This window comes from Pseudonaja textilis, chromosome 2, assembly GCF_049901715.1.
Source record: "Pseudonaja textilis isolate UNSWEBS1 chromosome 2, rPseTex1.2, whole genome shotgun sequence".
Taxonomy (NCBI): Eukaryota; Metazoa; Chordata; class Lepidosauria; order Squamata; family Elapidae; genus Pseudonaja; species Pseudonaja textilis.
In genome coordinates this window covers 7,147,828-7,174,128 of record NC_141991.1, presented here as the reverse complement: position 1 = coordinate 7,174,128, position 26,301 = coordinate 7,147,828, and the positions used below count along the sequence as shown (strand labels likewise).

At 42.3% G+C, this 26,301-nt stretch overlaps 3 protein-coding genes across 7 annotated transcripts in view; 1 reads left to right on the top strand and 2 right to left on the bottom strand.

The window, feature by feature from the left end:
- LOC148126636 (vomeronasal type-2 receptor 26-like) overlaps positions 1–26,301 on the bottom strand; it is a 142,237-nt gene that overhangs the window by 16,039 nt on the left and 99,897 nt on the right. The gene's annotated exons all lie outside the window — the stretch shown is intronic.
- LOC113451238 (uncharacterized) overlaps positions 1–26,301 on the top strand; it is a 176,876-nt gene that overhangs the window by 145,554 nt on the left and 5,021 nt on the right. The window contains exons 1-2 of one of the 3 annotated variants that reach the window (XM_087927851.1): positions 19,646–20,153; positions 24,282–24,355. In XM_087927851.1, coding sequence (XP_087783977.1) covers positions 24,299–24,355 — 57 coding nt within the window. In that variant the 5' untranslated portion in view covers positions 19,646–20,153; positions 24,282–24,298. Of the gene's footprint in view, positions 1–19,645; positions 20,154–24,281; positions 24,356–26,301 lie in introns of those variants that run through there. The other 2 variants (XM_087927852.1, XM_087927850.1) reach the window with 2 other exon arrangements.
- LOC113451248 (zinc finger protein 213-like) lies at positions 1,720–16,124 on the bottom strand. 3 transcript variants are annotated; one of them, XM_087928020.1, is made up of 6 exons: positions 15,813–16,124; positions 10,836–11,440; positions 10,155–10,269; positions 9,975–10,042; positions 8,773–8,902; positions 1,720–4,914 (listed from the first exon to the last, which is right to left on the bottom strand). In XM_087928020.1, exons 2-6 carry the CDS (start codon positions 11,322–11,324, stop codon positions 3,695–3,697), a joined length of 2,022 nt encoding a protein of 673 aa, XP_087784146.1. In that variant the 5' UTR covers positions 11,325–11,440; positions 15,813–16,124; the 3' UTR covers positions 1,720–3,694. The 3 variants fall into 3 exon arrangements, with proteins under 3 accessions (XP_087784146.1, XP_087784145.1, XP_026578403.2); XM_087928019.1 differs by lacking the exon at positions 15,813–16,124 and adding an exon at positions 14,238–14,764; XM_026722618.2 differs by lacking the exon at positions 15,813–16,124 and having other exon boundaries at positions 10,836–11,314.

Here is a 26,301-nt window from a genome sequence, read left to right as displayed (position 1 = left end):
TATTTTGAAAACAAGACTTATTTTATTGCAATGCTGGTAATTGTTTTCATTCCCAGCTGGAATTAATTCTAGTCACCTGAGATAAGCACACACCTTTCAGTTCTGTGAGGTGCTACCAAAAACAGAAGTATCAAAGGAACTAGGGAAAAAAAACCAACTAAAGTACAAAGAGCTTCAAGAATGACTGAACCAATTGAAGTACTTGCTTCCTGCAAAGGTTTTGTCATCTTGGCCTGACCTTTATACCTTAGAGAAGGGGCAATCACCTCCAAGCCTTACTCTTGAGTCACCCCCTTTGTCTCAGCTGCTCTCGCCTTCTTCCCCACAGTCCAATTCCACTACCGTCTGCACTGGCTGCTAGCGAACCACAACACCCAGTTACCTTGAGGTAAGATGGGCAGCCTATAAATTTTATAAATCAATACATAATAAATGATTGTTAAGCAGTTCAGGTGCTGGATTAGAAACTAGGGGACCATGAGTTCTAGTTCCCTTTAGGCATGGGTGACTTTTGGCCTGTTATTCTCACTTGGCCAACCCACTCACAAGATGGTGGTTGTGAGAAAAATAGGAGGAGGTATTCACCTTGAATTCTGATCTCTTTTTAACACTTATGGTCAGCTGAACCACATAATCAGCCAACTTTTATCACAAGTTAGTTTAGTTTTAGTTTATTTTATTTTATTGTCATTGCACCTTGTACAACAAAATCGAACACCATCTTCAGTGCACATCATGACCATGAAAATAAACACACACATCCTTCACACTCCACACATTGAATTGAAAACCTCCAACCCCTCACCAACACTGCACTATACAGTAGAATTCAACAGAGCTTCTGCCCTGGGATACAAGCTGTTTTTCAGCCTATTTGTCCTTGTTTTTATTATCCTGTACTGTTTGCCAGATGGTAATAGTTCAAAAAAAAGGGGGGGGGTGCCCAGGATGAGATGGATCTTTGAGGATGTTTTGAACTTTCTTAAGGCAGCGGGAGCTATGAAGCTCTTCCAAAGAGGGGAAGAGGGCAACCAATGATCTTCTGGGCAATGACGTTAACCCCCTGGAGTGCTGTCCTTATCTAACCCTGTGCAATCGGCAAACCATACAGAGGTGCAGTAAGTTAAGATATTCTCTATGGTGCAGCTGTAGGTCACCAGCGGTTTTTCATTCTGTTGTTGTTTTCTGAGAAGTCTTAGGTAGTATAATCCCTGCTGGGCCCTTTTGACCAGGGCTGCAATGTGGGCGTCCCAGGTCAGATCCTCTTTTATGGTAACACCCATAAACTTAAAACTGGCCACTTGCTCCACTCAGTCTCCATTGATAAGCAAGGGCTGGATGTTTGATCTGTTCCTTCTATAGTCCACTATAAGCTCCTTGATCTTATTGGTGTTACTTTCTCTTCTGAGAAAAACTTACCCCGATCAATCACGGATGGTTCAAATTCCTTTCTAAATCAGAGAATCTCAGCTTTGGATGGAATTCCTAAAAGCATATGGGGCTGGGCTTCAACCCCCAATGCAACCATGGCTTTGTCATTAAGTGGGAAATATTATTGGGGATCTAGGGAAGGAAACCTTTTATCTCGTACTTTGTAACTCTGGAATGCTGTCCAAATTCCTGTCCTGTATGAGTTAAATGGCGCATTTAAAAAGAAAGAATGAAGCACCAAGAATGAAACGTTATATTAAACAATTCTGAGACTAGTCCTTAAAAGAATGATAACCAAAAGAGATCTTTATTCAGGAAATTACATGATGACAGCAAAGCTAAGATTGCCCATCTGTGGCTTAAAACCGGCATTTTTATTTTTATTTTTGGTCATTTCAACAGATGAGAAAGCCTGAAGACTAAATAAAAGAGAATGGAAAGTTTTGACAGCCCTTATAATTAATGTTCAATGACAGAGATTTAACAGATTAACAGATGAAACGGACCTTGTAGGTCACCCGCCCAAACAGGAGACCCTACACCATTTCTGACAAATGGCAGTCCAATATCTTCTTGAAAGCCTCCAGGGATGACGCTCCCACAACTTCTGAGGACAAGCTGTTCCATTGGTTGATTGTTCTGTCAGAAAGTTTCTCCCTATTTCCAGGTTGAATCTCTCCTTGTTTAGCTTCCATCCATTATTCCTTGTCTGGCCTTCGGGTGCCTTGGAAAATAGCTTGACCCCTTCCTCCCTGTGGCAGCCCCTCAAATATTGGAAGACTGCTATCCTGTCTCCCTGGTCCTTCTCTTCACTAGACTAGCCAAGCCCAGTTCCTGCAACTATTCATCGTATGTTTTAGTCTCCAGTCCCCTAATCATCCTGGTTGCTCTTCTCTGCACTTTATTTTCTAGAGTCTCAACACCCTTTGGATGCAATATTCTAGGTGTGGTCTTACTAAGGCTTTATGAAGTGGTATTAGTACCTCACTTGATCTTGATTGTATCTCTGTTAATGCAATTTAGGATTGTAATAGCATTTTTGGCTGCTGCCGCACACTGCTGGTTGATATTTAGCTGGTTGTCCACTAAGATTCCAAGATCCCTCTCACAGTTACTGCTATTGAGCCTGGTTTCACCCAATCTATATGTGTACTTTGGATTTTTCTTGCCTAAGTATAAGACTGTACTTTTCTCTACATTGAATTTCATTTTGTTAGATAGGGCCCAGTGTTCTAATCCGTCAAGAACCATCTGGATCTTGAGCCTATTATCTAGGGCAGGGGTCTTCAAACTTGACAGCTTCAAGACTTGTGGACAACTCCCAGAATTCCTCCTCCAGTCATGTTAGCTCAGGAATTCTGGGAGTTGAAGTCCACAAGTGTTCTGACCCAACCGGGTTCCCAAAGAGCAAACACAGACAAAGGCAGCAGCCCCCACCTTTTAAAGTTTAATAACAAATGCTGTTCCTTTACAGATAAATGGCTGCTTTCCACTAATTAGCTCCGACAAGAGCCTTGCCAAAGTGTTCATCAAGGCTGCCAAAAGTCCAGACATAAGAACTAATTTACAAACACGAACTAAGATGTCCACCAGTTGAATTTAAGAGCTTCTTTGCTTTCTGCAAAGAACACTTTTTCAAACCTGGCTTTTATCCTCTTGAGGAAGGGGGCATTACCTTGTAGCCTTACTCCCGAGTCGCCTGTGCTGCTGTAATTGTTCTTTCCTCCGAGCAATCCTTCGTGCACTTGCACTTGGCACAGGCTCCTCGGGAACCTCCTCATCACTGCGGCTAGCCCCCACAATCTCTGAAGGCAGCAGTCCACTCCCTGATGGTCCTGGCCCCTCATCAGAGTCCTCGCTCTCCTCAGCCATCTGCACCTGCTGCTAGCTAACCACAACAAGTCTTAAACTTGCCAAGTTAGAAGACACTTGATCTAGGGTGTAAATACAGCTAAATAGATGTAAATAGAGCTACAAAAAGAGCAAAATCGAAGGTCAGAGACAATGTTATATCACTATGTTAGGTGCTTCTAGTGGTCAGTAATCTGAGAAGGGTTCCAAGGTGTATATTTTAAGAAAGACCAGATTCAGGGCTCTATATAACAAATGCTCAACATTGCTCAAGAATTCAGTCATATTTATTCTCCGTTTTCCTCAGAATCATGATTCCATCTTCTCTTCCATTCATTCCCTAACATTTCATTTCCCCACAGTAATAAATATAGCTCAAGGACCGCAGAGTCCAAAATTGTTGACAATTTGCTTATACGGTTCTACCCTGTTTCTTTTTATGTGTTTCCCTTGAGTGAATTTTTCTATGCTCATAAAGGGACTGGTGCTGGGTAAAACCCTTTCCACACACTGGGCAGATGTATGACTTTTTCCCAGTATGGATCCTTTGATGGGAAGTGAGGGAACTTGACACAGTGAAACATCTTCCACACTCAGCACATTTATAGGGTTTCTCCCCAGTGTGGATTCGGTTATGTTCAGTAAAATGATGTTTTTCACTAAAGGTCTTTCCACATTCCTTGCACGCAAACGGTTTCTCCCCGGTGTGGATCCTTTTATGGGAAGGGAGGTGTTTTGCTGAGCGGAAGCTCTTTCCACACTCCGTGCATTTATAGGGTTTCTCCCCGGTGTGGATTCTGTTATGTACAATATATTGACATTTTTGTCTGAAACTCTTTGCGCAGTTCTTGCATTCGTAGGGCTTCTCGCCGGTGTGGATCATTTTGTGGGCAGCAAGAGAACTTGAAGCTCTGAAACTCTTTCCACATTCCGGGCACTTATATGGTTTTTCCCCGGTGTGGATCCTTTTATGGGAAGTGAGGCAACTTGAATTAGTGAAGCGTTTCCCACAATCTGTGCATTTATACGGTTTCTCTCCGGTGTGGTTTCGGTTATGTACGGTATACTGATATTTTTGACTGAAGGTCTTTCCGCACTTGGGACATTCATAGGGTTTCTCGCCTGTGTGGATCTTATTATGGGATGTGAGGCTTTGTGCAAAACGGAAGCTCTTTCTGCATTCCTTGCATTCGTAGGGTTTTTCTCCTGTGTGGATTCTTTTATGGGAAGTAAGGTAACTTGAGTCCCTGAAGCTTTTCCCACACTCTAGGCATTTATACGGTTTCTCTCCTTGTATTCTCTGATGTAGAGTAACTGAGAAGGTCCTTCTGGGACGTTTTCCATGTTCGTTTTGTTTCCCTGCCGTGTGGCTTCTGCAGCAGTCGCATAATCCGGATTCATCTGTGAGTATTTTTCCGCACTCTGGCCAACCTTCTTTTTCTGGGTGATCCTCTTTACCCAAGAAGTCACTGATATCTACATGAGGTAAAGTAGGGTGCGTTCCCAGCTCCCCCTTTAACCGTTTTTCCTCAGAATTTTGCTTTCCAAAAAACGTCTCTGCAGTTTTCACCTTATCTTTTGGCAATGGTGTTGCTGGTTCATGCCCGGAACTGAGCATCTCCCATTCATCCTCTGCTTAGAAGAAAGGGGAAAGAAAGAAAGAAAGAAAGAAAGAAAGAAAGAAAGAAAGAAAGAAAGAAAGAAAGAAAGAAAGAAAGAAAGAAAGAAAGAAAGAAAGAAAGAAAGAAAGAAGGGAGGGAGGGAGGGAGGGAGGGAGGGAGGAAGGAGGAAGAAGGAAGGAAGGAAGGAAGGAAGGAAGGAAGGAAGGAAGGAAGGAAGGAAGGAAGGAAGGAAGGAAGGAAGGAAGGAAGGTTAATACAAACTGAGGAGCAAGTGGGATCAACCATCATTGTTGCATCTTTTGTGAACATTACCAAAACTAAGCCCTCCGCCCACTCAAGTCTTCTTCATTTTAGCTTTTTGTGATTCTGTTCTGACCAAGGCTTCGGAGTCCATAATTAAGCACATGCTTAGTTAAAACAACTCTGGTTTTATTTCAACACTGGGGATTACGTTCATTCCCAGCCTGTAATGAGTCCCAAACAGTCCCTCGAGAGAAGCACGCACCTTTCTCTCTTTTGAATTGCTGCCAAAAACTAAAGTGCCAAATGAACTATAAAAAAACCAACTGAAATATAAAGTCCACACAGAGCTTCAAGGTTTAATCCAAACTGAGCAAATGACTTTGCTTCCTGCAAAGGTTTCTTCACCTTATGAGAGGGGCAGTCACCTCCCAGTCTTACCCCTTTTGTCTCAGCTGTTCTTGCCTTCTGCGCACACATGTACTGGGAACAGGCTCCCCTTGTTCCTCTGCCTCGCTGCTGCCAGACTCCGGAGGCTCCGGAGTCAGTACCCCATTCCCAGATGGTCTTGGCCCCATCTCTGCATCAGACCCTCGTCCGAGTCCTCTCCAGACTCCTGGACTGGTCCCCACTCTTCCCCACTGTCCGATTCCACTGCGGTCTGCACAGACTGCCGGCGAACCACAACAGATTCTTCTGCCTGTGTCTATCAGGGTATGTTCAAAACACAGGACCATGCCTGGTATCAGGTGGATGTAAGATCTGACATTGGGGATCTCCAGTGTCCTCCATGCTGCAGAAAGAAAAGCTGTGGCTTTTGGATAAGATCATTTAAAGGGGTCCTTGGTGCCCTCTGAGCTTTGTTGTTTTATTTGCAGACATTTCATTACCCAGATTGTTGGAGGCAATAGGCTGACTCTGTAAACTGCTTAGAGAGGACTGTAAACGCACTGTGAAGTGGTATATAAGTCTATTGCTATTGTGTTGTGGTTTGCCGGCAGCAGGTGCGGACGGCTGAGGCCTCGGAGAGTGAGGACTCAGATGAGGGGCCTGCGTGTGATGCAGGGATGGGGCCAGGATGATCAGGGAGTGGGGTGCTGCCTTTGGAGATTGTGGAGGGTGGCAGCAGTGATGAAAAAATCCCTGATGAGCCTGTGCCAAGTGCACATGCGCACAGGGCTGCTCAAAGGAAAGAGCAGCTGCAGCAGCATGGGTGACTCAGGAGTAAGGCTGCAAGGTAATGGCCCCTCCCTTAGGAGATAAAAGCCAGCTGAGAAACCAGAGTTCTTTGCAAGAAGCAAAGAAGTTTTTGCACTCAAGCCTTGTGGACGTTCGGACTATCTTAGTTCGTGTTTGGAGACTCTTTGTGTTTGAAATATTTCTTGGCAACTTTATTTAGTGTTCTTGGTAGCCTTGCACAACCTTGGCAAGGCTCGTTCTAGTCAGAGACAATTAGTTTTAATAGCCTTTTAACCGGGAAGGAACAGAATTCGTAAAGAATCATTAAAAGGTTTTGCTGTTACCTCCGTTTGGTGTTTGTTTCCTTGGAACAAGGTTTGGGTCAGAACCTATTGCTACCCAACCTAGACAACTGTTCTGACCCAACCAGGTTCCCAAAGAGCAAACACAGCAGCCCCCACCTTTTAAAGTTTAATAACAAATTCTGTTCTGAAGGCTGCTTTCCACTAATTAGCTCCGACAAGAAAGAGCCTTGCCAAGTTGTTTGTCAAGGCTGCCAAAACCCCAGAGATAAGCACTAATTTACAAAATTCTCCAAACACAAACTAAGATGTCCACCAGTTGAATTTAAGAGCTTCTTTGCTCTCTGCAAAGAACACTTTTTCAAACTTGGCTTTTATCCTCTTGAGGGAGGGGCCATTACCTTGCAGCCTTACTCCCGAGTCGCCTGTGCTGCTGTAATTGTTCTTTCCCCTGAGTAATCCTTCTGCACATGCACTTCGCATAGGCTCCTCGGGAACCTCCTCATCATTGCTGCCAGCCCCCACAATCTCTCCACTCCCTGATGGTCCTAGCCTCTCATCAGAGTCATCGCTCTCCTCAGCCATCTGCACCTGCTGCTGGCTAACCACAACAATAACACCCTCAGTGCCAGCAAGGGGTGAGGTTTGGTCTCACTCTTCACTGGAACGGATAATGTTACCTAGTTTGGAAAATGAAACGTCTGCAAGAAAACAATCAAGTTCAGAGAACACCAAGGACCCCTCATTTCAATAACCCCTCACAATTATTTTTGTGATGGGGCACCATCAAGTCTACTGTCTATGGAGCTCCTCAACCATCCAGGTCCTGGCTGCCCCAAAGGTGCTTTTTCAAGAGGCAATTGGACTTTCTGGTTTTTCTTTGAAGATGCTTCGCTTCTCAACCAAGAAGCTTCTTCAGCTCTGACTGGATGGTGGGGAAATGGAAGGATTTGTACTCCTCACAGACAGATGTTCATTTGCATTCTTTTTTGCATTCACCACCAGATTGATTGATGGGTTAGATAGATAGAGATAAAACTTCTTCAGTTCTGACTCAGTGGTAGAGAATGGCAGGATTTGGAAGGAATGGGATGGAAAATAGAAAGATAGAACAGAATAGATAGAAGATGGATGGATGGATGGGTAGATAGATAGATGATAGATAGATGGATAGATAGATAGATAGATAGATAGATAGATAGATAGATAGATAGATAGATAGATAGATAAGCTTCTTCAGTTCTGACTGAATGGAAGAATTTGGAAGAAAAGGGCTGGAAAAGAGATAGAATAGAATAGATAGAAGATGGATGGGTGGGTGGGTAGATAGATAGATAGATAGATAGATAGATAGACAGACAGACAGATAGGATATTGATTGATGGGTAGATAGATAGTGATAAAACATCTTCAGTTCTGATTCAGTGGTAGAGAATGGAAGGATTTGGAAGGAATGGGATGGAAAATAGAAAGATAGAACAGAATAGATATAAGATGGATGGATGGATAGGTAGGTAGATAGATGATAGATAGATAGATAAGCTTCTTCAGTTCTGACTGAATAATAAAGAATGGAAGGATTTGTCAGAAAAGGGATGGAAAAGAGATAGAATAGAATAGATAGAAGATGGATGGATGGGTGGGTGGGTGGGTAGGTAGGTAGGTAGGTAGGTAGGTAGGGAGAGAGAGAGAGAGAGAGAGAGAGAGAGAGAAGCTTCTTCATTTCTGACTGGATGGTATGGGAATGGGATGGAAAATAGATAGATAGATAGATAGATAGATAGATAGATAGATAGATAGATAGATAGACAGACAGACAGACAGACAGACAGACAGACAGATAGGATATTGATTGATGGGTAGATAGATAGTGATAAAACGTCTTCAGTTCTGATTCAGTGGTAGAGAATGGAAGGATTTGGAAGGAATGGGATGGAAGATAAATCCTTCCATGCTCCACCATTTGGTCCGAACTGAAGAACCTTCTTGGCTGAGAAGCAAAATGTTTTCAAGGAAAAACAAAGGAAGTCCAGTTGCCTTTCGAAAAAAGCACCTTTGGAACACCTGGTTAGAAACTTTTTAATATGAAACCGCTGATGGCCTTTAATCACAAAACTCTCTGACTGGGGAGCAGCCAACCTACTTACCTAGTGAGGCTACATTCCTATAATTTTCCATCATGACTTCCCAATGGAGGGCTTTTTGGTCCGGATCCAGCTCAGACCACTCCTCCTCAGAGAAATACACAGCCACCTCCTTGAAGGACACAAGACCCTCCTGAACAGGGAAACAAAGAAACCAAATAGGCTCAAGGAGGTTTTCCCAAAGCAAAGATATACACTAGGTTAAATGGCTGTGCTTGATAGGATTCCAAGGGTGAGATGAAAAAAAATAGGCTTTGAATGAAGAAATAATTCAGGTAATTTTAATCAACGATTGATGTGGCAAGACTTTCGGTGCCTTTCAATGAAAGCAATCCTAGTTTCCTTATGGATCTCTCTCTCTCTCTCTCTCTCATCTCTTTCTATCCATCTATCCTCTATGTCTGTGTGTCTGTCTATCTATCTATTATCTCTCTCTACCATCTATCTTTCTATTTATCCTCTATAATTTCCCTCTATATCTAACATCTCTATCATCTCTCTCTATCCTCTATCTATTCTCTTTGTCTGTTTGTCTGTTTGTTTGTCTGTCTATCTATCTATCTATCTATCTATCTATCTATCTATCTATCTAATCTCTCTCTACCATCTATCTTTCTATTTATTCTCTATCATCTCTCTCTCCCTCCCTCCCTCTCTAAATATCTATCATCTATATCTATCTCTTTATCATCTATATAATTGTATCTATCTATCTATCTATCTATCTATCTATCTATCTATCTATCTATCTATCTATCTATCATCTATTTGTTTATCATTTCTCTATATGTATATATCATCTCTCTTTCCTTTCTCCCTTCCTTCCATCTATCATTTCTGTCTGAGTCATTGGCTGAGTGAAGATGAGGAAGCAGAGAAAAATTCCTTGGATTTTTCCAAGCAGGATAGCATAATTTCATTTTAATGTATGCCAATTAGTGTATATTCAAAGTGGCAATAAAGTATAGTATTAGTATTAGTATTAGTATTAGTATTAGTATTAGTATAGTATAGTATAGTATAGTATTAGTATAGTATCCTATCCTATCCTATCCTATCCTATCCTATCCTATCCTATCCTATCCTATCCTATCCTATCCTATTCTTTTTCTAGAGCATGGAAGGAGAGAAAGCTCTGTTTACCACTATGACTTTCTGAAGGAAAGGGAGAAGATAAATTTAATGAATGAATTTGCTCCTCTTACTTGAGTTGGAGGTTCAACCACTGTTTCAGCTGCACCATAAAGAGAAGACAACTCCACTTGAGTCTTCCCTGTGAGGTAAAAACAGAATTTTAAAAAGCGTAATTGGTAAAAGAAGAAGACATGTTTTACAGAAGAGGAGAGAGCTTGGAACTTTCTGGAGAACGGAGGACCTTTGATTACCTCCCAAAATATCTTGACTTGGATCTTCCAGAGAAATGCTCCTCAAGAACAGCTCCTGAGTGGATTTTGATGGATTCCTGCTTCCCTCAGGATATCTGATACCCATTGTGAAAGACTTTGAAATAGGAGACAGGAAAAAAAGAAGAATTAGTGGACATCGCGCAACATGAAATGGATTCTTGAAAGCCTCCACAGTTCAACAGTGAGGGTGGAAAGTAAGCAAGAAATGCCAATTTTCTAAAATAAGTAACGAAACAATATCCTACAAGAATGATGGAAACATCTCCACATATTATGAGTGCCAGAAACCTCTGGTAGGGAAGGATGAAAAAGTCAACCACATTCTTTATTCCTGTCAACTTGTAAAGCATTCCTATGCTTGTTTTAGAGTTGCCATAAACAAGCGGGGGCAGGGGGGAATATGAAGGAGCAGTAAAGCCGTTTAAAACCAGAAATACATTCCAATACTTATCTTACAAAGATTGTAGCTAAGCTACCGGATCGTCTGATTGTAAATTATGTACGCCAGAGTTGGCTTCATACAGATTAATGCCGGACATGTTGCTCCTAATAAATCTTTTGGTTTCTTTTGAAGCTTGGCTCAAGGCTCATGATTTAATTAGGGCAATCTCCGGAATCCTGACAATTCCATTCTGGGCTCCCAAAGGGGAGGTCTCTCACCTGCTCCTTCTGCTCCTCTGCCTGGCTCAGGAAAAGGCCTTCCACCAAGGCCACCGCCTGGGAGCTAGTCTCTACTCCACACTCTCGCACCCAGTTCTCCATCTTCAGGGGAAGAAGAGCCAGGAACTGCTCCAAAACAACCAGGTCCAGCATCTGGGCTTTGGTACGCTTATCTGCTTTGAACCATCGACTACAAAAGTCATGGAGTTGGCTGCAAAGTCCTCGGGGATCCTCAGAAGCCTGGTATTGGACGCTCCTGAAGTTCCAGGATTGAAGTTCTGAAGGGACAATAGTTTCCTTCTCCAGGACCTTCTGCCCAGTTCTTGGCCAGACCTCCTTGCAGTCCCCAGGCTGAACAACAGAACAACCTCTTCCAGTTCCCTCACTCACTGAAGGTTGCGTCTCCATTCTCTCTTTCTCTCTCCCCTGTAAGGCAACGCCAAATGGGTCCAAGGGATCTTGTGGCTGGCTCTCCAAACAAATTTGCATTCAAAGCACTGTTTCTGCCGCTGCAGCTCTGTTGCTAGTTGGACGTTCAGCCCTCTTCAGGCAATAGATAATTTTATCTCTACATGAAGAGAACAAATGGCTTCCAGGTTGCGCATCTAAGATGGAAAAGAAAATAAGCAGAGCGGAACAGAACGGAACAACAGAGTTGGAAGCGATCTTGGAGGTCTTCTAATCTAATCCCTCGCTCAAGCGGGGGACGCTATACCACGCTTGTTCAATTTCTGCTTTAAAATTTCCAGTGTTGGAGCACCCATAACTTCTGGAGGGAAATCATTCTACCGATTAATTCTTCTGTTAGAAAACTAAAGGCAGGATAAGGCAGGATGTATAAGAAATACCATCTAATAAACATTTTAGTAATGATCTAACAATTATTCCATTAGTCTCTACCAATCCCTGTTCCTAAGTCTTGGCTAATGAACGCTCCAGGAATTACCTAATACACACTCTGTTTGCTCCAGGCCATCTCTATTCTTAACTTCTAGCTGAGCTCTGCAAGATGTCTATATTAGAACAACAGAGTTGGAAGGGACTTTGGAGGTCTTCTAGTCCAACCTCCTACCTAGGCAGGAAACCCTACTGTAGAGTTGTAATTGCAGGAATGTTCCAATCTCGGATGGTAAACCTCAGATAAAGAACATTTCCAAGCAAATACAACTCAGGCAAACAAAGTCACTAATCTAAAGGAGGATTAGAGAGAGGAAGTAAACCTGTGTTAGACTTTAACTAGAGATAATTAATTGTGTTAATTACTATGCTAAACAGTAACGAAAGTTAAGCAGTAACCAAAGTTAACCAATGAGGGGGGATAATTAAAAATGTGTATAAATGCAAGACTAGACTCCAATAAAGATCATCATGGTTCAGTTGATCATGATCAAACAACTCGACTGCCTCGTCATTACAACACCCTACACCACTTCAGGCAAATGGTCATTCAACCTCTTCTTAAAAGCTTCCAGTGTTGGAGCATTCACAACTTCTGAAGGCAAGTTGTTCCACTGATCAATTGTTCTAACTGTCAGGAAATTTCTCCTTAGTTCTAAGTTGCTTCTCTCCTTGATTAGTTTCCATCCATTGCTTCTTGTCCTGCCCTCTGGTTCTTTGGAGAATAGTTTGACTCCCTCTTCTTTGTGGCAGCCCCTGAGATATTGGAACACTGCTATCATGTCTCCCCTAGTCTTTCTTTTCATTAGAGTAGACATACCCAGTTCCTGCAACCGTTCTTCATATGTTTTAGCCTCCAGTCCCCTAATCATCTTTGTTGCTCTTTTCTGCACTCTTTCTAGAGTCCCAACATCTTTTTAACATTGTGGCGACCAAAACTGAATGCAGTATTCCAAGTGTGGCCTTTCCAAGGCCTTATAAAGTGGTATTAACACTTCACGTGATCTTGATTCTATCCCTCTGTTTATGCAGCCTAGAACTGTGTTGGCTTTTTTGGCAGCTGCTGCACATGACTGGCTCACATTTAAATGGTTGTCCGAGATTCCTCTCACCGTCGGTACTATTGAGCAAGGTACCACATATACTGTACCTGTGCATTTGATTTTTCTTGTCTAACTCTTATTTTTAGCAGCTTTCTAATCACCCAGAATTGTTACAGGCTTTACAGGTGCATATTCCCTGTGAATAAGCATTCTTTGTTCTTGCCAGACAGATTTCTACCATTACAGGCTTCCTGGTTTTCTTTCAAAGGTACGTCAGCACTGGGAGTTGTATGTGTGGGAGGGTGCACGAAGGGATGCTCAGCCAATCTCACTCTGACAATAAAGGTACTCTGACAATAAAAATAGCAATATTCTCATTTCATATGACCTTAACTTAATCCCAAGAATTAGAAAGTGGTGGATTGAACCACTGAGCAATATCAATCCCCATGGAAGGAAAATATTTTTCTGACCGGATATGGGATTGCAATGGTATTGAGCATCCCATTGAGTGCTTGCGATGCACGGTTGAAAAATATTTTATTTTCATCAAGGATTCAGAGTCCTGAAATGTTGGAACATTTTCTATTTCTTTCTCTTTTTTTTTTTTTCACAAGGAAGGGATTGCTTTTTAAAAACTAGACCTATATTCACCTCCAAGCAGGGTTCATGCAACAAGTCAAACCCCAAACAAATTAGCAAACCATGAAACTCCAAATGAAAGGCAAGGACACGACCCTGGCTTTAAAGGTAAGGGTTCATTTGAAGGGGGCTCTTCAGAGCATGTGCAGAGTTCCCTCCCCTTGTTAAAAAATATACCTCTGAAAAAAATAGAGAAAGGTAAAGGTTCCCCTTGCAGATACGTGCTAGACGTTTCTGGCTCTAGGGGGAGGTGCTCATCTCCGTTACAAAGCCGAAGAGCCAGCGCTGTCCGAAGACGTCTCTATGGTCATGTGGGCCGGCATGACCAAATGCTGAAGTCGCACAGAACGCTGTTACCTCCCCACCAAAGTGGTCCCTATTTTTCTACTTGCATTTTTACATGCTTTTGAACTGCAAGGTTGGCAGAAGCTGGGACAAGTAATGGGAGCTCACTCCATTATGTGACGCTAGGGATTCGAACTGCCGACCTTTCTAATCAACAAGCTTAGTGTCTTAGCCACTGAGCCACCGCGTCCCTCTTTTAGGACGCGTCCCCGGCTTTATGATGCTCCATTTCCCTTTTTCAGGGTTGACCTTCGGAGAGCCAAGTCATATAGCCAAGTCATGTAGCCAAGTCATGTAGGGGGCGTGCATAAGCGCACCAACGCACCTACCGTCCCTGTCCTATTGTTTCTTTTATTTTTCTTATATGTACCCATTTCACGTATTCGTAACTATGTATATATTTATACCTATTATCTTGTAAGCAATTGACAAATCAAAATAAATAAAATAAAAATAAATAAATAAAATATCTTACGCATAGGAAGGTTCACCCAACACCCCCTGAGCTTTAACGGGTCAGCCAATGGTAGGAGCCAAGTGCAACCCCCTCAAACAGGGTCTGGAGATGCTGTCCTGCCTTCACTCCCTCTCTTAAAACAAGAGTTTTAAGGGGAAACCCTGAATGCGATCACTCTGCTAAACAACTAATTCCCATAACACTGTCAAACTATATATTATTAGTAGTAGTATTATTATTCTCATCCTCCCTATTACCCATCTCCTCCAACTTATGACTGTAATCATGTTGCTTGCATCTTTACAATTTATATTGTTTTTTATTGTTCCCTAGTATGATTAGTAACCTATGACTAAGCGCTGTATTTTATGATTCTTGATGAATGCGTTTTATTTTTTCTCTATGTACACTGCACCAAAGACAAATTTCTTGTGTGTCCAACCACACTTGGCCAATGAAGAATTCTATTCTATTCTATTCTATTCTATTCTATTCTATTCTATTCTATTCTATTCTATTCCATTCCATTCCATTCCATTCCACTCCACCTATTCTATTCTATTCTATTCTATTCTATTCTATTCTATTCTATTCTATTCTATTCTATTCTATTCTATTCTATTCTATTCTATTCTATTCCATTCCATTCCATTCCATTCCATTCCATTCTATTCTATTCTATTCTATTCTATTCTATTCTATTCTATTCTATTCTATTCTATTCTATTCTATCCTATCCTATCCTATCCTATCCTATCCTATTCTATTTCCATTCCACTCCACCCCACCCCATCATTTCTATTCTATTCTATTCTATTCTATTCTATTCTATTCTATTCTATTCTATTCTATTCTATTCTATTCTATTCTATTCCATTCCATTCCATTCCATTCCACTCCACTCCACTCCACTCCACTCCACTCCACTCCACCCCACCCCACCCCATCATTTCTATTCTATGCTATGCTATGCTATGCTATGCTACGCTATGCCATGCCATTTTCTACTCTACTCTACTCTACTCTACTCTACTCCACTCCACTCCACTCCACTCCACTCCACTCCACTCCACTCCACTCCATTAAGACAGGCTGAATTGTGAAGGATTCGGCTCTCTTTGAGCCTCATGCAGCATCTGGTGCGAATCTGGCCCCCTTTGGGGCATCTCCTGCCTGAGATTTGCCTCTCCCTCTCCGTTCACTCTGGCTGTTCCCAGAAAACGGGGTGGGAAGGACTCACCCAGCCCCCCCCATCCTGGCATTCTTCTGGGCAACTCAGCTGGTCCTCTGCTTCTCTCTCCCCCCGCCCCCCCGCCTGTTGTTTGCACGGAAAGGGGCAGCTGGGGTACATGGACTTTGGGCTCTCCCGCTCCCAGCTGGGGAATATGGACTTTGGGGTCTCCCGTTCCCGGGGGTTCAGAAGACTGAACTTGGGATGAGGACTTGGCATGTGTCTCTCCTTCCTCCAGGGTGAGGACCCCTCCCCCTCCGCCTCCCTTTGCATGGAAAGAGACCCCCTTCCTTTTCCTCTCTTAGGGGCCACATCTGGCTGTCTCCCCCACAAGACATCCCCCCCGCAGCATTTTCTTTTACCTGCAGCGAAGCTCAAAGGGTGACGGGGAGAGAGAGTGCAGCATCCTAGAGTGGCAAAGCTTTGTGATGTCATTCCCTTCTCCTCCTCCTCCTCCTCCTCGTCTGGAAAGCCAGCTGTGGTCTTCTAGCCGCCCAATGGTGAAGTGCACTGTGTTCCCTTGGCTTGGCAGAGGGAGCCCTCTGGTGGATTCCATGTGCAATGCAGGTGTTCAGGAGGCAAAGGGGAGAAAGGCTGCGTTTTCCATGCAGGGCAGAGGGGAGGCAGCGGTCCTGTTCTCTCCAAAGGCGTCTTTTTAAAACTGTGTTTTCTTTACAAGAGAAAGTTTCCGTTAGGAAAGTGACTATAATGATATATTATCCATTCCATTACGTACTATACATTATATACATATTATAATTATACTATATCATACATTATAACTAGCTCAATACCCGTGCTTTGCTATGAAACTATGTGATCAGGCTTAGTTTTTGGGGAGGAAAATAAGGGGAAAAAAATTCTGCCTCTGCCTACCAGCATCCATCGGTATTCATCTGGCTAGCGTCCTATCAGTGTGTGAGAGTATTGAGGGCTGTTTGGAAACTGAAGCAGTATTTGCTGTGTGAGCAAGGAGACAGCAAGGAGCCTGGGCATGGCTTAGCTCAACTATTCTGTAGTAAAGCTGATTGGTGCTGTGAAACTGAAACTCCTCTCTACTACTTGTGTTTTGCATTTGGAACAGATTTCTTTTCAGGTGGGGACGGGGAGTAGAATTCCTTAGCATCAGAGTGTGTTAATAATAATATACAAATACTAATGCTCTGATGGTTCTTTTGAAAAATCCTTTCTTAGTGAGCACCTAGAAGCAGAGGAACATATGTGCCAAATTTCAGGTTCATAGACTTTACGGTTCTGGAGATTTTGTGATGATGCATGAGTGGGATTTCGCTTTTAAATATATAGATTACTATATACTATACTATATTTTCTATTCTATTATCTACTCTACTCTATTTTTAATTCCCTATTCTATTCTACTCTATTCTCTTTTCTCTTCTCTATTCTATTCCCTATTCTCTACTCTATTCTATTTTCTATTCCCTATTCTATTTTATTCCCTATTCTCTTCTGTATTCCCTGTTCTCTTCTCTTCTTTACTCTATTCTATTCCCTATTCTCTGCTCTGTTCTATTTTCTATTCCCTATTCTATTGTATTCCCCATTCTCTTCTTTACTCTATTCTATTCTCTATTCTCTTCTCTATTCTATTCCCTATTCTGTACTCTAGTGGTCGCCAACCAGTGGCCCAGGGACCACTGGTGGTCCATGAGAAAATTTTGATGGTCCACAGAGAAAAGTCACCCCAAAGCACTCCCCCCGCAAAGCAATTAATCCAGGCTGCACGGGAACAAAAGGCTACGCTGCCCACATGGCCCACGGGAACACAAGGCTTGCGTTGCTTGCATTGCAAACAACATGAGGTAGTGAGGGGAAGTGTGAAAGGGCGGGGGGAGGGGAACTTGCCCATGCGCCTGGCCTGGCCACTGGCTTCTTCTTCTGCTTTTGGCTGCATGCAAGAAGAGTTTTTCTTTCTCTCCTCCGAACTCTGCCAGAAATGAGTCTTTGGGAGCCTGCAAGGCATCCTGCTCCAAGAGGCTGCGCCGGCGCGAAAAGTCTCACAAAGACTCATTACTGGTGGAGTTTGGGAGAGAGAAAGAAAGACTTCTGCTTCTTTCGTTGCATGAAGCCGAAAGTCTCTCTCCCTCCCTCCCGAGAATGGAGCCGGAGACTATATCCTGTGTTCCCAAATAATGATCGATTGGTAGGAAAACGGGGTGGGGAATTTTCCTGCAGACTTTTTGGGGGATTTTCCCAGGATCTCTGGTCCACGGGATTTAAAATTATGAGTTTGGTGGTCCCTGAGATCCAAAAGGTTGGCAACCCTTGCTCTACTCTACTCTATTTTCTATTCCCTATTCTATTTTATTCCCTATTCTATTCTCTACTCTATACTATTTCCTATTCTCTTCTCTATTCTATTCCCTATTGTCTACTCTATTTTCTATTCTATACTCTACTATTCCCTATTCTCTATTCTACCCTATTCTATTCTCTACTCTATTTTCTATTCCCTATTCTTATTCCCTCTTCTCCACTCTACTCTATTCTATTCCCTATTCTATTTTATTCCTTATTCTCTTCTCTACTTTATACTATTTCCTATAATCTTCTCTACTGTACTCCCTATTCTCTACTCAGAATTCCCTATTCTCTACTCTATTCTATTTTCTATTCTATATTACTATTCCCTATTCTACTCTATTCTATTCTCTACTCTATTTTCTATTCCCTATTCTGTTTTATTCCCTATTCTCTTCTCTACTCTATTTTCTATTCCCTATTCGATTTTATTCCGTTCTCTTCTCTATTCTATTCTATTCCCTATTCTCTATTTTCTATTCCCTATTCTATTTTATTCCCTATTCTCTTCTCTGTTCTATTCCCTATTCTCTACTCTATTCTCTATTCCCTGTTCTATTCCCTGTTCTCTTCTCTATTCTATTCCAGATTGTTTACTCTATTTTCTATTCCCTATTCTATTTTATTCCCTATTCTCTTCTCTATTCTATTCCCTATTCTCTACTCTATTTTCTATTCCCTATTCTCTTCTCTATTCTATTCCCTATTGTCTACTCTATTTTCTATTCCCTATTCTATTTTATTCCCTATTCTCTTCTCTACTCTATTCTATTGTCTACTCTATTTTCTATTCCCTATTCTCTTCTCTGTTCTATTCCCTATTCTCTACTCTATCTTCTATTCCCTATTCTGTTTTATTCCCTATTCTCTTCTCTACTCTATTTTCTATTCCCTATTCTATTTTATTCCCTATTCTTTTCTCTACTCTATTCTACTCCCTATTCTCTACTCTATTTTCTATTCCCTATTCTGTTTTATTCCCTATTCTCTTCTCTACTCTATTTTCTATTCCCTATTCTATTTTATTCCGTTCTCTTCTCTACTCTATTCTATTCCCTATTCTCTACTCTATTTTCTATTCCCTATTCTCTTCTCTGTTCTATTCCCTATTGTCTACTCTATTTTCTATTCCCTATTCTATTTTATTCCCTATTCTCTTCTCTACTCTATTCTATTCTCTACTCTATTTTCTATTCCCTATTCTCTTCTCTGTTCTATTCCCTATTGTCTACTCTATTTTCTATTCCCTATTCTATTTTATTCCCTATTCTCTTCTCTACTCTATTCTATTCCCTATTCTCTACTCTATTTTCTATTCCCTATTCTCTTCTCTATTCTATTCCTTATTGTCTACTCCACTTTCTATTCCCTATTCTATTTTATTCCCTATTCTCTACTCTATTCTATTCCCTATTCCCTATTCTATTTTCTATTCCCTATTCTCTTCTCTACTCTATTCTATTCCCTATTCTCTACTCTATTTTCTATTCCCTATTCTACTTTATTCCCTATTCTCTTCTCTATTCTCTTCCCTATTCTCTTCTCTACTCTATTCTATTCCCTATTCTCTACTCTATTTTCTATTCCCTATTCTATTTTATTCCCTATTCTCTTCTCTATTCTATTCCCTATTCTATTTTCTATTCTCTATACTCTCAACTGCGGTACGGAGGGTCCACCTTTACCCACCCTCTTCTCAAGCTGCCACCCCCTAATTCCTCCTCGGCGGTCACCTTTGGGGCGCCCTCTCCCCTTTTGCATCCCAGCCTGAAAACAAGGACGCGCCCGCGGGCGCCCTCTTGACACAGCCATCCGCTTCCCTGGCTCAGCAGGAAAGAGCCCTCCACCCCCCCTCCGAATCTCAACAAGAAACCCGGACGGGGGGGGGAACCCGGAAGTGGCCGAGGGCCTCTCTAGGAGAGAGACCCTCTCGGTGCTTTCGCAACTCCCCCCCCCCAAATCCCTCCACCCCGGCTGGCGGAAAAAGCCTTTGCCTGGGAGGAAGGCGCATGCGCGCGGCTGCAGCTACGCGCTGGGCTGGGCTGGGTGGGAAGGAGCTGCGCGGATCCTTCGCCCTGCGTGGCTCGCTTGAGGATCGGAGCTCGGGCGAAGGGCAGAGCCGCCTTTTCCCCTGCGGGTGCCTGTGCAAGCAAATTCCCTGCCTGCCTGGGAGTCTCCGCCTGCAGCTTCCTAGCTGGGCATCCCGGGCGGGGCAGCAAGGAAAAGCTGGGCTGCCGAGTCCCCGCTCCGGGGAGGCTCTTGACTGGAGCCCCGGACAGCTCCCTCCGGTCTTTAAGCTTTGCCTTGAATGAGAAAACGCTTCCAAAGCGGCGGGGACATATTCTGAAGGAGCGTCTTTGGAAAGGGGTTGGAAAAACAAGGTGGGTTTGTGTGTGTGTGTTCTTAGTTTAGGAATGGAATATACAGATTAGGATGGGATGGAGTAGAATAGGAATTAGGATTAATGTTTGATTAGAATTAGGAGTTGGAATAGGTGACCAGTAAACTGCTTTTCTAAGGTTCCAAATTAGAGTTTATAATGATTAGGATTAGGATAAAATAGAATAGGAAAGGACTGGAATAGGGAATGGAATGGAATATAGAGATTAGGATGGAATGGATTGGTATGGAATGTGAATTAGGAATGGAATAGAGTTATGATTAATATTAGATTAGAATTAGGAATTGGAATCGAATGAAATGGAATGGAATATAGAGATTAGGATGGGATGGAACGGTATGGAATGTGAATTAGGAATGGAATAGAATTATGATTAATATTAGATTAGAATTAGGAATTGGAATGGAATGGAATATAGAGATTAGGATGGAATGAATATGAACTAGGAATAGAATAGAATTATGATTAATATTTAGATTAGAATTAGGAATTGGAATAGAATAGGAATTGACTGGAATAGGGAATGGAATGGAATATAGAGATTAGGGTGGAATGGAATATAATAGAATACGAATTAGAAATAGAATAGAATTATGATTAATATTAGATTAGATTAGAATAAGGAATTGCAATTGGAATAAAATAGAACAGAATAGGAATTGATTGGAATAGGGAATGGAATGGACTATACAGATTAGAATGGAATGGAGTGGAATAGGAATTAGGAATAGAATAGAAATAGGATTAATATTAGGTTAGAATTAGGAGTTGGAATAGAATAGGAATAGGTGACCAATAGCCTGCTTTTCTAAGTTTCCAAATTAGAATTTATAATGATTAGGATTAGGAATAGAATAGAATAGGAATGGACTAGAATAGGGAATGGAATGGAATTTAGAGATTAGGATGGAATAGAATAGAATACGAATTAGGAATAGAATAGAATTATGAGTGTAAACTAAAAAATACTTTGGTCTTTTTAGTTGTCAGCAAAAAGCGAGGGAGGAAAGCAGTGCATTCCTTAAATGCTTGAGATAATTGCTTTGGCAACCGAAGCCTCTGGCACTCAAAATTATTACTGGAGAGCATGATTGATGATTCTTGGCTATGGATGTGTCTTATTGGAGAATATACATCCAGGAGTGGGGGGAAGATCAGGGTCAAGGGTGAAATTAATGATTTGTCAAGAGTCAGCTGCAACCGGAAACGCCGACAGACCAGCTCCTAATAAATCAATCTTTTTTACTCTAAGAGATGTGGCTAGAGATTTATCATTTGAATGGGGGTGCCTGTCAGAGATCTGACAATTAGATTAGAATTAGGAATTGGAATTGAAATAGAATAGAATGGGAATTGACTGGAATTGGGAATGGAATGGAATATAGAGATTAGGATGGAATGGAATAGAATAGAATAGGAATTAGGAATAGAATAGAATTATGATTAACATTAGATTAGAATTAGGAATTGGAATAGAACAGAACAGAACAAAGAATGGACTGGAATAGGGAATGGAACGAATATATAAATTAGAATGGAATAGAATAAGAATAGAATAGAATAAGGATTAATATTATATTAGAATTAGGAATTAGAATAGAATAGGGAATGGAATAGAACATAATTCTTTATTGGCCAAGTATGATTGGACACACGAAGAATTTGTTTCGGGTGCATAAGCTTTCAGTGCACATACAAGCAACAAGTGAAAAATCATGATCGTAATCATAAAATTCAATCATAAATCATAAGATACAACATTCAGTGATAGTCATTGGATACTAAATAAAAGCAACCAACATAAATCATAATAGAATACTAAATAAAAGCAGTCAACATAAGTCATACAAACCACAAAATTATAGTCATAAGATGCTAAAGGAATAGGTAATAGGAAAGATGAGAAGGATGATAGTAATATAGCCCTACTATGTGGTTTGACAGCCTAGCCTTAGGGCATAGATGGTGTTGTGGGAATTAGTTGTTTATAGCAGAGGAAAAGTATGGGGGCGAAACTGTGTGTGTGGTTGTTTTGGTATGCAATGCCCTATAGTGTCCTCTTGAGGGAAGGAGTTGAAACAATTTATGTCCAGGGTTTGAGGGGGTCTGTAGATATTTTCACAACCCTCTTTCTGGCTCGTGCCATATACGCCTCAATGAAAGGCAGGCTGAAGTATGGAAACAGAAGCTTTAATGAAAATAAAGGTAAAGGTTCCCCTTGCACATAAGTGCTAGTCATTTCCGGTTCTAGGGGGCAGTGCTCATCTCTGTTACAAAGCCGAAGAGCCAGCGCTGTCCGAAGACATCTCCATGGTCATGTGGCCGGCATGACTAAATGCCGAAGGCACATGGAACACTGTTACCTTCCCACCAAAGTGGTCCCTATTTTTCTACTTGCATTTTTTACCTGTTTTCAAACTGCTAGGTTGGCAGAAGCTGGGACGAGTAATGGGAGCTCACTCCGTTACGCGGTGCTAGGGATTCGAACAGCCGAACTGCCAACCTTTCTGATCGACAAGCTCAGCGTCTTAGCCACTGAGCCACCGCCTCCCTGTATTAATGAGAATAATAATCATTTGTTTCATTTCTATACTGCAGAATTCGCAAGAACACTTGTGCTGTTCTCTCTGGTGCTGTTTTGAGTCTGGAAGCCTCTGAGTTAAATGGCTGCTGAACAGCTCTGAGGAAAAGGGGAAGTTCCCTTCTTAGAGGGGCAATCCCTCAGGAAGATTCATCTCCAAAGAGACCATCAGATAAAGGTTCCTTAGAAAAGCAATAGCACTTAGACTTATACACCACTTCACAGTGCTTTACAGCCCTCTCTAAATGGATAGGAACTGGACAATAATCACCTACTAAGTCCTGGGTGTTGTTGTGGCCCGCTGGTGGCTGACAGAGCTGGCAGCAGAGTCGGACAGTAACAAGGAGGTTGAGGAGGAACCTGGGCCAGTCTTGGAGGCTGAGCAAGGCTTGGATGAGGGCTCTGCATCAGAGGCAGAGATGGGGCCAGGGCAGGCTGGTAATCATCAGCTGCCTTTGGGCTTGGACATTAGTGAGGCAGGGGAGCTTCTGGAACCGGTTTTCAGCCTGGGTGCATTTGCAGAACTGCCAAAAGGAAGGAACGATTAAGAACGCAGGGTCGACGTGGGAGTAAGGCCACAGGTAGACGATGAATGGCCCCTCCCATCAAAGGAGCAAAAGGGCAGGGGGCTTTTGCAGGAAACAACTCATTCATTTGTTCCAGTTTCGTAAAGATTTGCATGTGTAATCCAGCCCTTCCCTGTCAGTACTTTGTGTGGAAATATTTACCGGGCAGCTTTCCAAGAATAGATAAGGTCTGAGCTAATTAGTATACCTTTGCAAGACTGTTCGCCAAGCCGTTGGCTGAACGTGAATGTACTAAATTCGCATTTAATAAAAGAGGTTTTGCCGGGACTCAGAGTTGGCTTAGTGCTTTTGGGGGAAGCCTAGGACAGAACAGGTGATTTTCTTTCTAGACAAAGTGCTTCTCCACCTGCTTCAAGATGGGTTCCTCCTTTCTCGCTTCTTACGCAGCCGGCTCCCTCATTCTTCCCTGGTCATCTCCAGCATGAGCAGAGCTTCTGTCATTTCAAGGACCTTACTGTTGTGGCCCGTCAGCTACTAGCAGAGCTAGCAGAGGAGTCAGCTGAGGTTGAGGGGGAGCCTGGGACAGTTTCAGAGCCTTTGGAAGGCTCTGATAAGGAAACAGAGGCAGAGACACCATGGCCTTCCATCCTCCCCCAAGTGGAGAGGCAGTTGTCTTTGGGGCCTGAGCTGAGTGAGGGAGAGGAACAGTTGGGGCCTATCCCAGATGCGCCTACGCTCAGAGAGGAAAGGAGAGGAGAACAAAGGAAAACAATTGCGCTCCGACAATTTTGGGCTACCAGGGTGATTATCTAGGCACTTAAGGAATGCACTGTTTTCCCCCATTCCCTTTTTCTGGCAGCTAAAAAGACCGAAGGAGTATATTTTTAGTTGATAGTAGGATTGCCAACATGATCGCCAATGTCTGAAGATGGATATGGCACAAGAAAAAGAATGTTTTTATAACAAGTAGTTCCTCTGATTTTTTTAAAATCACTCTCAGAGACCAGAGCAACATCGATGGCATCTCCTGGAACATCGGTTGTCCGTGGTGGAGCACTTGTTTTTCCAAGGAAGGTAGGAAGATCTTTCCCTCCTCAAATTGCTATCATCCAGCCCTGTCCAAAATGATCCAGCCCTATCCAAAATGGGGGGAGGTTTTTTTTTTTTTTCCATAAGCAGCTTCCAGATACTTCAATAGGAAGTCACAGTGTGTTAGGAATGTAAGTGTTAGGAATGTAACAGTTGGGTTGGAAAATATATAATCCAGGATAGACATTTTAATACTGTCTCTTTAAGGGAATGCTAAAATTGTAATTGGGTGTGGTTCCTCAAACGGCCATAAGATGGAGCCAGAAACCTGAGTTGTCCTATTCTGTCCTGTTGTTGAGAGTGTTGCCTTTCCTGCATTTCCCTATTGATTGTTGCTGATTGTCGTTATTCTTGGATTTGATGTAAGTCTGTTACTAAGCTGTTTATGATACTGGACTTTGTTATTGGATTATCCCTGGACTGAAAACTGACTGCTTTAATCGTGAATGACTTGGACTGTGTTTGGACTTTGCTTAATCATTTACTGGAAGTAAAAACCTACATTTTACTAAACAGTGCATCTGTGTGCTGTTTGTGTGTTATTCTTCACCACTCTCACTACATCTCCCTGTGTGCGCTCATTCTCCTAACGAGGAATTACCTCAACACAGTGCTACTGGTAATTCAAGAGGAATCATCTTAACAATACGAAACCATCCTCTTCTCCACCTTGGATGCTGAGAGGAATGTACTTGGTAATGTAATTATGGTTTGAACTCTGCAGCATATGACCATGCAATATTATTGATCAGCAATCCCACGTTATCTAAATAACGTTGCACACACATGTGGATATTAAAACTAGAAAGAAATTAGGATGAGAAGTTGAGTGAGGTGGCTTATTGTTGTCAGCATTCCAGGGAACCTCCATTCCAATCAGTAACTCCGATACAAGCATAATCTCAAAAGTAACTTTATTAGAATAGCACCTGGCACATCTGTGGAATTTCGAAACTAAAAGTTTCCCGGACTTCCCACAATGTCCCAACCTACAAACCATCCCCTTTTCTCTCATCATCACATCACATGAACCAATCCCAAAGTAAGTTCCTTTTTGTTTCTGTGCCACACTCCATGACCTTGAACTAACAAAAGAATTCTATTTTGTCTACTTAGAGCTACTCAATAAAAATCACCCCCCTCCCACTTCATCAAGCTATGTGGCAGCGATGAATACGGATTCCAAAGCTGAAAACTGTATTAAAATTCTTAATTGACTGTAATTTTAAGATGATCTGCTTAAGACAGGAGTGTCAAACTCAATTTCATTGAGGGCCACATCAGAGCTGTGTTTGAATTCAGGGGCGGAGGCGTGGCCAGAATGACATCACTTGTCGGGGGTGCCTGTGGTGGCCCAAGTGCTCTGCCATGAAAATGGGCTTCTGGGCCCTGTTATCTGCCATGAATGCCTCCTGCAGCTCTCTGCCAGGGAAAACAGAGCTTATGGGCCGTGGTTTGTGGCCCTCCTGAGCTCTGTTTTTGCTGGCAGAACTACCACGGAACAGTCCTTTGCTGTTAGGACAGCTCAGTGGACTAGATCTAACCACCCTGTGGGCCACATCCAGCCCACAGGGCTTCAGTTTGACACCCCTGGCTTAAGAGAAAGCACAAGGTTTCCCTTAAATTTATATTTATATTATGTAGCCAATGTCTACAATAGGTCTACTCTTGTTGTAGTCATCCTTCAAATCTATACAGTGGAGCCTCGAGTCGTGACTGTAAACCGTTCCCAGACTCCGGTCACGACCTGATTTGGTCATGTCCGGAAGCACGACTGACTGTGCATGTGTGCAGTAAAAAAATGGTGCCAAAGGGGAAATCAGTGTGGAAAGGGAATCCTTCCACGCCGACTTTGTTCACCACCCGATTTTTGAATCGTGACCCAATTCAAAAATCGGGTGGATTTTTTGTTCGCCACCCGATTTGGTCGC

What these genes read in the sequence shown, in the direction of transcription:
- LOC113451248 (XM_087928020.1), bottom strand. Translation starts at nt 11,324, where the DNA reads ATGCAAATTTGTTTGGAGAGCCAGCCACAAGATCCCTTGGACCCATTT. An exon ending in CAGAGGAGCAGAAGGAGCAG is followed by an intron (nt 10,270 to 10,835) that starts GTGAGAGACCTC and finishes CCTATTTCAAAG; the next exon opens with TCTTTCACAATGGGTATCAG. An exon ending in AAGTCAAGATATTTTGGGAG is followed by an intron (nt 10,043 to 10,154) that starts GTAATCAAAGGT and finishes TTTACCTCACAG; the next exon opens with GGAAGACTCAAGTGGAGTTG.